General features: G+C 47.1%; 1 protein-coding gene across 1 annotated transcript; it reads left to right on the forward strand.

The window, feature by feature from the left end:
• The first annotated feature begins 560 nt into the window (after nt 1-560).
• RPS11 (ribosomal protein S11) lies at nt 561-12,040 on the forward strand. Its single transcript, XM_040407716.1, has 5 exons — nt 561-672; nt 4,383-4,514; nt 6,639-6,714; nt 7,379-7,508; nt 11,865-12,040. The coding sequence occupies exons 1-5, from the start codon at nt 658-660 to the stop codon at nt 11,986-11,988; spliced, it is 477 nt and encodes a 158-aa protein (XP_040263650.1). The 5' UTR covers nt 561-657; the 3' UTR covers nt 11,989-12,040.
• The last annotated feature ends 1,389 nt before the right edge of the window (nt 12,041-13,429 follow it).

The raw sequence follows: 13,429 nt of genomic DNA on the forward strand, positions 1-13,429 counted from the left end.
GTAGTGTGAACAGGAACTTTTATTCTGCCAGGTTGCCCAGGAGGCGGAGCTCCACTGTGAAGCGCTCTCTGCATTGAGCGCCTTCACCGCCCCTCCCCTCTGAGTGACAGCTGTACTGGATTCCTAATTGGATGCCACCGTTGTCACTCAGAGGGGAGGGGCTGTGAAGCAATGCACTTTACAATGAAGCTCCACTTCCTGGGCACTTGTAGGAACAGAACCTGGCAGGATAAAATGTAATATTCACACAATGGGGAGAACATTTATCAAAACTAGTGTGCAGGAAAAGTGGCTTAGTTGCCCATAGCAACCAATCAGATTCCACCTATCATTTTCCAAAAGAGATGTGAAAAGTGAAAGGTGGAATCTGGTTGGTTGCAAAGGGCAACAAAGCCACTTTTCCTGCACACCAGTTTTGATAAATGACTCTTGTGGAAGAACCACACGTCCCAGCATTCCCTGCGGCTTCTCTGACATAACGCGAGTCACGTGATCCTATTCTACCCTTTCCTCTATTTGCATCCCAGGCCACGCCTACTACACGATCTCGCCGAACGCTCAGCTACCGCGAGATTATGTACGTCACTTCCGCTCCTAGATTTTCCTTTGGAAGCCCCGTGACTGCGCTCTGGTCTCTTTTTCACCCGGCAGGCCAAGATGGCGGATATCCAGGTGAGGGCTCCGGATGGTCGGGCGCTGGAATCCGCTGTTCACGTTCCTGTAGCTGTGTAGTGAATTCAGAACGGGGCGGGGGACGTCCGGGGGCAGCTGGAGATGATGACGGGGCGGTTGTAAGAGGGGGCCCGGGAGATGGATACCGCATGGGTGGCCATGACGGCGGCTGCTGCCATGTGTGCTGTGCCCGGGTGTAATGTTCTGGACCGGGCGGTGGTCCCCATGTGCAGGGCTTCTCCCCGTCAGTGTCTGTAAACCTCATTCCATGGGCGGCTCATGTGGGGCAGGAACATGTATGTGTTATAACATGTGACACGTGACCTGTGTGGACTCTATGTACAGGCGGCGTCCAGGAGAGGTGACTGCCTGCAGAATAGAGCTGTGTGCAGGCTGTGAGGGGCTCGAGCAGCCAGACCTGAGGCGATCAGCGGTTGGGTGGGAAAGGGTTATTATATGGTCTCTAGGGTTCAGCAAATCGGGTTCGTATTGCTGTATCCAAACCAGATTCATAAAAAAAAATCACTTTAATGGGGGCATATCGCTAGGATATGCCCCCATTGTCTTATAGGTGCGGGTCCCACCACTGGGGTCCTCCAGCCACAACTCTCCCCGACTCCGTTCTTCTTGTAGGTGCGGGTCCCAGAGGTGCGACCCACATCAGACAATGGGGGCATATCATTACTATGTCTCACTTCTATCACATGTCACTTTGTTAATTTGCGTAAATTACTTTATCAAAATACAAAGCTGAACTCTGCTTGGTTAATGAGGCCCGGCTTTGTGTTTTGATACAGTAATTTTTTGCGACTAAACAGTGACGCGTGATGGAGGCATGATGAAGCAAGTCATATTTGCAGAAACTTTGGAAAGACCTCCGCGGAGGACATACATTTTACAGTAGGACGGAGCTGATGTTGTTAAAGGGGTTGTCTGAGTTCAGCTCACCTCCATTTTCACCCAGGCAGCCCCCCCTGACTTGAGCATTGGAGCAGTTCATGCTCCGATGCGCTCCGCTCCTTTTTTCCTGCGCAAAATTGCGCAGGGCAAAGGCATTTTCAGGAGTTCCGGTGACATCTGCGGCACTGATGGGTGGGCTTTAGCATTGCCCTAGTCAGTAAAACGGCTAGGGCAGCGCTAAAGCTGGACCATCAGAGTCCGGACGTCACCGAACACACTGCCGGGCTTCTGCGCGATCCAGCGCAGGGCAAAGGAGAACATCTGAGCATGAGATAACATCAGGGGGGCTTCCTGGGTGAAAATATGGGTATGTCCGGGTTCAGGTCTGACCCCAGACAACACCTTTTTAAAGTTTTTTTTTTTTTTTTTTTTTTAAGTAATTGGGTTCGGATACAGTAATCAGAACACGGTTCGCTGAACCCTAATGGTGTCAATTTGAATTGATGAGTGGCTATGTACTATGTGATGGTTGCATTGGCAGAGAAACATTAAAAACTCTTTAAAGGGGTTGTGCACATTTGTGAAGCGTACAAGGCCGGGTTCACATCACTGTTTATTTTTAAGTTCTTCTGATCCGTCTGAAAAAAAAAAAGCATCCTGTACATTAAATGTTATCCAATCCTACACATCGCCCCCCCCTCCCCCAAAGCTTAATATACTTACCCTGGTCCGCGTTTCGCCCCGTGAACGGATGAAAACATCCGGTGTCAAGGGGAAGCAGCCAGTGGCAGGCGGGGATGGTGACGAGCCTCATTAGCGACACCAGATGTTTTCATCCGGGCACGGGGACAAACAGCGGCGGTGCGGGGACCAGGAGCATCAGTTTCAGACATTTCTGTCTGAGATCTGTTATTTTAGGCCTCTTTCACACTTGCGTTGTCCGGATCCGTCGTGTACTCCATTTGCCGGAGGTGCCCGCCGGATCCGTAACAACGCAAGTGAACTGAAAGCATTTGAAGACGGATCCGTCTTCAAAATGTGTTCAGTGTTACTATGGCACCCAGGATGCTATTAAAGTCCTGGTTGCCATAGTATTAGTGGGGAGCGGGGGAGCAGTATACTTACTGTCCGTGCGGCTCCCGGGGCACACGGCCGGTAAGTATACTGCTCCCCACTACACTTTACCATGGCAAACAGGACTTTAGCGTCCTGGAAGCCATAGTAACCATTCAGAAAAAGCTAAACGTCGGATCCGGTAATGCGCCGAAACGACGTTTAGCTTAAGGCCGGATCCGGATTAATGCCTTTCAATGGGCATTATTTCCGGATCCGGCCTTGCGGCAAGTGTTCAGGATTTTTGGCCAGAGCAAAAAGCGCAGCATGCTGCGGTATTTTCTTCGGCCAAAAAAAGTTCCGTTCCGGAACTGAAGACATCCTGATGCATCCTGAACTGATTTCTCTCCATTCAGAATGCATTGGGATAATCCTGATCAGGATTCTTCCGGCATAGAGCCCCGACGACGGAACTCTATGCTGGAACCCAGCAACGCAAGTGTGAAAGAGCCCTAACACGGGGGAAAAAATGCAGAAAAAACGGTGATGGGAATCCTGCTTCCTGACACTGGCTCCTGCGGCCTCTGCCGCTCAGCTCACTTCTCTAGATGTAAACTGCTGCTAATCCCTGGCTGCAGTGGAGACCTTCTCCCTTTGCTTCATGATAAATGGTCACCGCTGTCGCCAGTGATTGGCTTCAGTGCTGTCAAACCAGAGTGGAGCAGCGGAGGCGGCAAACCCTTTAAAGTGTAAACTTTCAAACAAAGCTTATTAAAAGGTCAGCAGTGTTCTGGGGCGGCAGTGCTGTACAGGCCGGAGTCACATAGCACATCTGCCCGGAGGAAAGGGTCCTGCATAGCACATTGGTCACGTTTAGAATCCATATTAATAAAGTTTATTTGGAAGTTCAGCGACTGTAAAGTTCTGTCCTTATAAATATCTTGCTTGGTCCTGTCCATCAGCGCACAGTTCTGTCCTGCTGTGATGTTTCAGCGTCTTGGTGTCTGTGCCGTGCGTCAGTCTGGGGTCCTGGATGCTCCTTATCCAGACTGCATGCAGTCTTAACATAGGCTGTGGAAACGTTCACCCTCTGGGTGTAAACCCTGAATCTACCACCTAATGCTAGAACATCACAGGGATTGAGATTTATGTACATCAGACTGGGCAGTTAAGATACTTATTTTTTATACTGATTACCTCAGAATAGGTTATCAATATGTGATCGGCGGAGGTCCGACTCTCGGCATCTTCATCGATCAGCTGTTTTGAAGAGACTGCGGCGATCACGGCAGACTGACAGCCTCTTCCTATGATGACATTCATTGGTCACATATCGTAGGTGCAGCTCAGTCCCTTTCAAGTCAGTGGTAAGCTGTGAGGAGACTGCGGTGCTCACAGGACCTCTGTGGCCTCAAACTGCTGATCCCTACCGGTCCGATATTGATGACCTATCCTGAGGATTTCTCAGTATCAAACATTCGGGAAAACCCTCTAACATGTGAGCCAGTGGTCAATGTGTAGCGCTGCAGATGGGGTATGAATTGATACAGATTGTCCACTTCTGCAATTCATCAATGCAGAGAGGGCCAGGAGGAGTCGGGCCTTAGACTACTGACCTATGCAGTCAGTAAACAAGCCTGTCCTAGTTAAACTCCGATCAGGGCTAGAAATGCAAGGTTCTCTTACAATCCAGGTCCTAGTGATGTCGGCGCATATGACGCGGTTCACACACTAATGTATTATCTCTGTTTTTACAGACTGAGAGGGCTTATCAGAAGCAGCCAACTATCTTCCAGAACAAGAAGCGTGTGCTTCTTGGGGAGACTAGCAAGGAGAAGCTACCCCGCTATTACAAGAACATCGGTCTGGGATTCAAGACACCCAGAGATGTAAGTAGCATTGGATTCATTGTTTTATAATGCTTATGTTTAAAGGGAATCTATCGTCTCCGGCAAGTACAATATTGCATGTATGGGACACCTGCCGGTGACTCCAGATCAGTCATTTGTATGTCGATACTCGCTCCCTCTCCCCTTCGAAGCCCCCACAAACTGGCCCTGGAATGCATAGAGAGGACTTCTCCTGGAGTCCTCTCCATTACGTGCTCATGCACAGGAGTCCTCAGTGCGCTCCATGGCTGGTTTGGGGGTGCACACTGACATACAAATTACTGATCCAGGGACAGTGGGAGATGTTCTGTAGATGTATTAGTGTAATTGAGGGCTTTCTGGAGGTGCCTCAGTCCCCTCGTCATTTCTGTAAAGTTGCCACCAGCCCCTCAGACTAGGCTGTGTGCACTGGTTTGGTAATGACTCATTTGCCTCCTGATCTTGGGTGGGCTGAGTGTAGGGCGAATGGCTTGACTACCAGATCGCTGTACGCAGTGTAGTCTGAGGCAGCTGGTGGTTTTTAATTATGCAAATGCTTGTGAACTGAAGGGTCTTGTTAATAAAATTGCAATACTTGACATTTCTGATTCTTGGGGTCAGTAATGCTGCATGGATGAAGAAGCTTCAGTTTGTGATGGTGATTGTCACCCAGAGAAAATCCACGCTGCCCTTAGTTCAGTGCTTATAGGGCTGGGCAGAGTTTTACAGCCAGACTTTTATTTCACCAGTGCAAGTAATATAAGAAATTAAAAACTCTGCAAATGGCCTTGGTAAAAAAAAAAAAGTTCCTACTAATCTACAGCTCCTCTGCAGGCCTACGTATGTCCATGGTAAGACCAGTGCAGTCAATCTGCTTCTTCCTAATGTATGTTCTGTAGTTTAGGTTGAGGAACTCGGCTACATTCCATTTTTACACTTGTTTGATAAGATTGTGTGAAGTGGGCAACCCCGTAGATTAGAGTTGTAGCGGGTATCAAATTATCGATACCCAATCAATACTTTTGTATCGGTATCTATTTGATACCGGGATTTGAGATTTACAGATACTAGGCTGCGCAGCCAATAAGGAGAGAGGGGCGGGGGTGGGGCTGTGGCCACTGCGCCACCAATGATAACTCGCCCATCAATACAAATGCAGGAGGCGACACTTGAGGGGTTAACTGCTGCGGATCACAGCGCCCCGTCATAGAGGTCGGGTGCCGGCTATGTGATTCAGCCGCCAGCACCCGCCTCCTGCATTTGTATTAAAAGGTTACTTATCTTCATTGGTAGTGCAGTGCGTCCCCTTCCCCCCCAGAACTAAAATTATTGGTGGTGCAGTGCGCCACCTCCCCAACCCCTCTAGTATTGAAGTAATTGGTGGCCACAGGGTCCCCTCCTCATTGGTGGTGCAGTGGCAGCTTCTGATCAGAGCTCCAGCAGTGTAATCCTGGGGCTCCAATCTGTTACCATGGCAGCCAGGACGCTACAGATGCCCTGGCTGCCATGGTAACCTCCCTGCTGCTGTGTGTACTATGCACAGGGCAGCAGGGAGAGTGTGAGGTCCTATTCACCCTAATAGAGCTCTACTAGGGTGAATAGGACAAAGGATGAAAAGATCCCAGGTTCTGGACCATAAGGGGCTAATAGTTGTTAAAAAAAAAAGTTAAAAACACTAAAATATATAAACAATAAATAAATTACAGATCGCCACTCCCAAAAAAGTGCAAACAATATAAAAATAAATCTATGTGGTGAACACCGCAACAGAAAAATTTAATAAAAACCGTGCGATTCGCCATTTTTTTTGTCACCTTGTGCCCCCAAAAAATAGGATTGAACTGTTCAATTATGGGCTGGACTTTCCATAAAATGCACAATGCTTTTTTGGTGTTTTATTTTTTTCACATGGTATAGAGTATTGCAATACTTTATGGTATCGAAATCGAATAAAAATTTTGGTATCACAACAACCCTACCGTAGATAGTTTACCCTGCAGGTGTAGTAATACATGGAAACATTGAAATCTTCCATAATGAGAGCTTACACTGACAAATGGGGACATAAGGACAGTCCCTTTTAATCAGCTTTTTGCTTCATTTAACACGAGGAGTCGCCTCACCATGATCTGCTTTTATTTTCAGGCAATTGATGGCACATACATTGACAAGAAATGTCCCTTCACTGGTAACGTCTCCATTCGTGGTCGCATTCTGTCAGGTAAGTGACTTTATTTGCGGTTTTATCACGTGACTGCCATGGGTTTCTTGTCTCAGTTTCCATGGCATGTGGAATGATCCAGTCAGCTTTACAGGTAGTTTCTACATTAGGGTACTTTCACATTAGCGTTAATATTTTCCGCTATTGAGATCCGTCATAGGGTTTCAATACCGGAAAAAACGCTTCAGTTTTGTACCCATTCATTGTCAATGGGGACAAAACGTAACTAAACAGAACAGAAAACTCAAATGCATTGTGGTCTCATACTGGAGAGAAAAACCGCAGCATACTACTTGTTTGCTTTCTGTCATGGGATGCGGAGCAAGATGGATCTGTCCTGACCGACAATGCAAGTCAATGGGGACTGATCCGTTTTCTGACACAATAAAAAATGGATCCGTCCCCCATTGACTTTCAGTGAAGTTAATGACAGATCAGTCTTGGCTATGTTAAAGATAATGCAACTGGATCCGTTCATAACGGATGCAGATGGTTGTATTATCAATAACTGAAGCGTTTTTGCTGAGCCCTGCCGGGTCCAGTAAAAACGCAAGTGTGAAAGTAGCCTTAGTCCAGCATCGTTAAGGTTACAGCTTATCTATAGTGTTAGTGTTCCTCTGCATTGTCTGGAGACTTGACTCCTCCTTTCTTATCCTCTCCTTAGGAGTGGTCACCAAGATGAAGATGCAGCGCACAATCGTCATCCGCCGGGATTACTTGCACTACATCCGCAAGTACAACCGTTTTGAGAAACGCCACAAGAACATGTCTGTGCATCTTTCCCCCTGCTTTAGGTAAGAGAAGAGCTGCCGTGCAGACTTTTAAAGGGAATCTGTCACCTATTTTGAGCCTATATTACTGTTAACATAGCAATGTGCAATAAAGTACCTTCATTCCAGCATGTGTCTTTCTTTTATTCAACTTTTCATTCAGATGAAAAAGCGATTTTTCTGATATGCAAATGAAGTCTCAAGGTGCCCAGAGGGGTGTTATTATTCTCCTCTAGTGCCCAGTAACGCGCCCAGCCCGCCTTTCTTCCAAGCCCAGCACTCCTCCTAAGAAATAAATGTACTCCTACATCCTTGCCGAACGGCGGCGCCCCCGCCACTACTTCATTTAATTTATTCACTTCACCGTCCTTGCTTGCTCCTCTCTTGGCCTCCTAAATCCCGCGCAGGCGCAGTATCGCTTAGTGCCTGCGCCTGTACGATACTTCTGCTCCTGAGGGCAACAGCTTCAATAGTGTCACTGGGCAGGCGCCGAGCCCAGTGACGTAATCAGAGCGCTGTTGCCCTCTAAAGCAGGAGTATCGTACAGGCACTCAGCGATACTGCGCCGGGACGGGATTTCGGAGGCCAAGAGGAGCAAGCAAGGACGGTGCAGTGAATAAATGAAATGAAGTAGTGGAGGGGGTGGCGCCGTTCGGCAAGGATGTAGGAGTATATTTATTTCTTAGGAGGCGTGCTGGGCACTTCAGGGGGGCGTTACTGGGCACTAGAGGAGAATAACGCCCCTCTGGGCACCTTGAGACTTAATTTGCATATCAGAAAAATTGCTTTTTCATCTAAATGAAAAGTTGAATAAACGAAAGGACACATGCTGGAATGAAGGTAACTTTATTGCACATTGCTATGTTAACAGTATATTATAGGCTCAAAATAGGTGACCGATTCCCTTTAATGTGTGGTTAACGGTGTTGAACTATAGGGACTGAGGCTTCCCCATTATCTCAGTGCTTACAAGCGTCACCTGTGGACAATGAGAGTGAGCAGAGAAGGCAGTGAGTATTCAGTGGAGATGTCCACTGTCTTACAGGCTCCTACTGCATTGGTTGTTATGGATTGCCCAATGTATGTAGTCCCTGCTTTATTGGTATGCTAGTAGGTGGAAAGCAAAACAATCAATGCACCTACTGGAGACCATACAAATACATTAGAGAGATCTATTTGATCAGCATTATGCACCCGCATTTGTATGGAGTGGGCTGCTGCGGTGTGCCGGCTGTATCCAACAGCAGACACTCAGTTGGAATGACGATCGTGCCTAGCCCCGTCATTTGATGACCACTCAGATGCCGCTATCAATGCTGATCACAGCATCTGTGAGACGTGGCAAAGGGATGCGGCTCCCTGTGCCTTCAGATCATAACCCCTGCAGTGAAATTGCGGTGCCCTGATCAGTTACCGTAACAGACTGGATGCTTCTGGAGCCTGCCGTGGTAAGCTCCCTGCTGCTCTGTGCAGGAGACACAGCTCAGCAGGGACAGTGTTACAAACCTATTCACCCTAATGGATGTGAATGTGGTATTAGCTTGAGGTCAGCATGGATTGTGTGCAGCTTTCTCAGAACCTCTTGGCAGTAAATGTGAGGCAGAACAATGAGTGGACGTGAATTACTAGATTTCCTTTTGTACAATTCTATAAAGGTTAAAGGTGCTATAGAACTGTCAACTAATTGCCAATCCTAGCAATGTCGGTTTTAACCCCTTAAGGGTGCAACAATTTTTTGTTCCATTACGAATGGCATAACTTTATTTTCCTGTTGATATAGCTGTATGAGGCCTCATTTTAGTGGAACGAGTTTTAAATTTTGCACCGTTTAATCATGTGACATGAAGCATGGCCTTTATTTGATACCAAATTGTCCCCATATTCTGAGAACAATAACTTTTTTTTTTTTTTTTTTTTTCCTGTGTAATGGCTTGGGGTTTGGCGCTCTGCAGTCACATTGTATCAGCCATATGTTACACCTGCTGCTGATAGAGCTGTATTGTAATGCATTGCAGTGGCAAGTCCTTTTAAAGGAGACTGAGACTTTTTATGGGATTGAGGTACAAACTGGTATGCTTACCAGATAGGGCGGCCCCTACAGATGCCAGCACTCCTCTCTCTCTCCCCCCCCCCCCCCTTAGAATTTAGAGAATTGGTACAGGGGGGAGGAGACGGCCGGGTTTCTCAATGGGCATCTCCTTCTCTCTGTAGCGTGGTCTGATCGCAGCGGAGAGCGTCACAGCCAGCGAGAAAAAAACAGCTCCCCCCCCCCTTCCCCCTTTCTGTGACACTCTCCACTGCGATTGGACCGCTCTGCAGCCAGGGAGAAGGAGACGCCCATTGAAAAACCCGGCCGTCTCTGACTTCCTGTACCGATGCTCTAACATATAAGGCGCCAAAAACAGCGGGGACACAGCCCTGGACCGGAGGGGTATTTTAGGGGGGGGGTGTGGGCGTACCGGTTTGTAACCCATAATCCCATGAAAGATCCTCTTTACTCTTTAAAGGGATATGCCAGTTGATAGAAGTTATTCCCTGTCCAGATGTCTGTTAGATTGGTGGGGTTCCTACTACTGGGGGGGAAATGAACAGATCGTTATGGCGAGTATGCTCTATGGGAGGTTGAGATGGCAGCGCCCGGCTGTTCCAGGACCTCTGCAAATGGCAGCCCTGAAAGGGTGCACGTGTATGCTGTGGGTTTTGTTACGGAAAGTTTGGCAACTGAAAATCAGTTCTATTCATGGAATGGATCAGCAAGCACATTGATTTCTGCAGACCCCACTCGGGTGAATGGAACGCATTTTCAGTTGCAGACATTTTTGCCACAATCTGCAGCTTGTGAAGGCCCCCGTCCTGAACTTCCAGACAGCTGTCAGTGTTATCCAATACATTCCAGAACTGTAAAGGTTACATAGCATAATAGATCAATATAATGCTATGGGACCAGTCAGTGCTGGGAAGTCAGGACGGGTCCGGAGCTTGACACTTGCTCGTCTGAAAGCGGCCTAAGGCCACTTTTTACACAGTCAGGCCTCATGCACCCGAATGTATTTTCATTCTGTGTCCGTAGCATTTTTTTTTTTTGCGGACTGATACGGAACCATTCATTTCAATGGGTCCGAGAAAAAAAAACGAAAGGTACTGTGTGCATTCCATTTCCGCAAAAAAATAGAACATGTCATATTATTCGCATTATTGACTAGGATAGGACTGCTCTATTAGGGGCCAGCTGTTCCGCAAAATACGGAATGCACACGGACGTCATCCGTGTTTTTTGCGGACTGCAAAATACACACTGTCATGTGCATGAGGCCTCGGGTTTCAGTATTTGTAAGCCAAAACCAGGCGTCCCTCCCCAGAACATATTAGAGGTGCAGATCTTTCATTCCCCCCCCCCCCCCCCCCCCCCCCCCCACTATAGGTTCTGCTCCCGTTTTTAGCTTAGAAATACTGGTGCAAAATATCAGTCAGAATGGCCTTCTACATCTGTTAGTGTGATCACTTGCTGAGAAGCCTACGTCCTTCCTGCTAGTTGTGGGGGATGAAGGGGCTGTTTGTAAGTCCACATCAAGGTCAGATAAAGGCTTTGTCAGTCACTCCACTTTCTGGTGGATTCTGCGCAGATAACCTGCATTAAAGTTACAGGAGTCGTCCCAGAATGACAGCTCGTAAACTGTCCACAGGGTAGGTGATAAATGTCTGCTTGGTGGGGGCTGATTGCTGGGACCCCAATTCCTAACCAGAACCAACCCCCCCTCCAGAGCCTATGGGACTGCCAAGGATATCTCTGTACAGAATTCTTCTGAACGGTCGAGGTTCCAGCACTCTCTCCCCATTGAATAGACACTTGGCACCAATTGTGTGTATAGATTATAAATTGCCATTCTATGAAAACCACCTTAAATTGGTTGTCCCACCTGGACCTTTATGGTATGTTGTTGTGATATGCCATAAATGTCCTGATATGTGCATGTCCTACATCTGGGACCTTCTCCACCCCTTCATTTTCTGCTACGTGACTTCATCTATTTTTGCAAGCCCTGTAGCAGTGAATGGAAAAAGACACACATGCATGCCTTGCTCTTTGTTCACATCAGGATCCCATTTATGATAGAATCGGGTCCCGGAGATATGGCCCATCTTATCAATATGCCATAAATATCCAGATGGGAATGCCCATTTAATAGCCTTTTGGCAGCTTTTCTTATTGCTGATTTTATTTTTTTTATTTTTTTAATACATGGATCCAAAAACTTCTTGTGATTGTCAGTAGAGGGGAGTTCTGGATAGTATGGGTTGTGTTGATGGCAGTCTGCATGGTCAGAGCGGTCTTCTGATTCTTCCTGTCCTTGAAATGACCGTTTTCCTCTTGTCTTGCAGGGATGTCCAGGTCGGAGATATTGTCACCGTTGGAGAGTGCCGTCCTCTCAGCAAAACTGTTCGATTCAATGTTCTGAAAGTAACAAAAGCAGCTGGAACCAAAAAGCAGTTCCAGAAGTTTTAAATGTAAATCAGATGTTCTTTCAGGTCAAATAAAACTTTATAAAAACATCAAACTGGAGTAATTTTTCCATTATTTTAACCTATTTACGACCTCTGCCGTATTTGTACGGTAGAAGTTGCATCTTTAAACATGGTGCCCACTGCTAATCTAATTAGAAATTTAGTATAGCTGGTGAGTTATTCACTATAAATTTGTATAGCGCCAGCTGTTCTATTTCTTTCCACTGTCCTCCTTGCTGAGGTGGACACACATGCTCAATTCCATCATTAAACTGCCTCCTAAGCTGTGATGGGAAGAGCTGCTGTAGAAAGGACATGCTCCCGTGCTGCCAGTTTTGTTTAAATCTAGCAGATCAACTGGTGCCATAAATGTGGAGATCTCTGGATCCATGCGAGGTACAGGGCTGGTTCTGGGTTTGTTTGATTGCCACAAACTGTGATGTCTGGTTTTAATTATTTACATTGATCATGACACCCCTTTAGGACACTATTTCACAATTCACTAATGCGTGGTTCCCTAATGTCACCTATTGCTTTCTATGGGGCCATACTGTACCTCTGTGCCTCTAAATTACACATAGTACAAAATTTCAATGGACCCCAGACAAGGGGATATTGATAAGATTGCAACAGGAGGAAGCCAGATGGATCTATCGGTTGAAAAGCTTAGCCCCTCAAGGACTAAATTAAGGATTTACCTTTTGCTTCCTTTTTTTAAATGCGGCAGTGTAGTGTTAACCGCCTCCGGACAGCCTAACGCAGGATTGCGTTCCGGAGGCGGTCGATTCATTCCTCCTTGGCGCGTCATCTCGCGAGACGTGAGATTTCCTGTGAACGCAAGCACACATTCACAGGAACTGCAGGTAAACAAGCTCATCTAAAGCCTGCCATCGGCGATCGTTCGCTGGCAGGCTGTAGATGCGTTTTTTTTTGTTTTTTTTTTACCCCTGAAAGGTATATTAGACGCAAAACACATACGGATGTCTAAATGGAGCCTGACGGGGGTGATCACCCCATATAGACTCCCTGATCACCCCCCTGTCATTGATCACCCCCCCTGTAAGGCTCCATTCAGACGCCTGTATGTGTTTTACGGATCCGCGAAACACTGACACTGCAGATCCGCAAAACACGGACACCGGCAATGTGCTTTCTGCATTTTGCGGATCCGCACATTGCCAGAACTATGTAGAAAATGCCTTTTCTTGTCCGCAATTGCGGACAAGAATAGGACATGTTCTATAGGCTCTACAAAAAACGCAGTGTTCGCCCGATTAGGCCTGATCTTGTGCGCACACTTGCGTTCAGTCTGCCCCACCGCAGTGACAGAAATATTTTTTCCATTACGCCCCATGACAGCACCTGTGAGAGATCCTCCTCCTTCCGGACAGGAAACAGGAACTTCCCAGATCTTTAAATTGGTCCCATGCCTTCCACCTTCA

The sequence above is a fragment of the Bufo bufo genome, chromosome 9, assembly GCF_905171765.1.
Source record: "Bufo bufo chromosome 9, aBufBuf1.1, whole genome shotgun sequence".
NCBI lineage: Eukaryota > Metazoa > Chordata > Amphibia > Anura > Bufonidae > Bufo > Bufo bufo.

Bases quoted from the DNA above. Each gene is read 5' to 3' on its own strand.
- RPS11 (XM_040407716.1), top strand. The intron at 4,515-6,638 runs GTAAGTAGCATT...TTTTATTTTCAG, and splicing joins GATTCAAGACACCCAGAGAT to GCAATTGATGGCACATACAT. The intron at 6,715-7,378 runs GTAAGTGACTTT...TCCTCTCCTTAG, and splicing joins TCGTGGTCGCATTCTGTCAG to GAGTGGTCACCAAGATGAAG.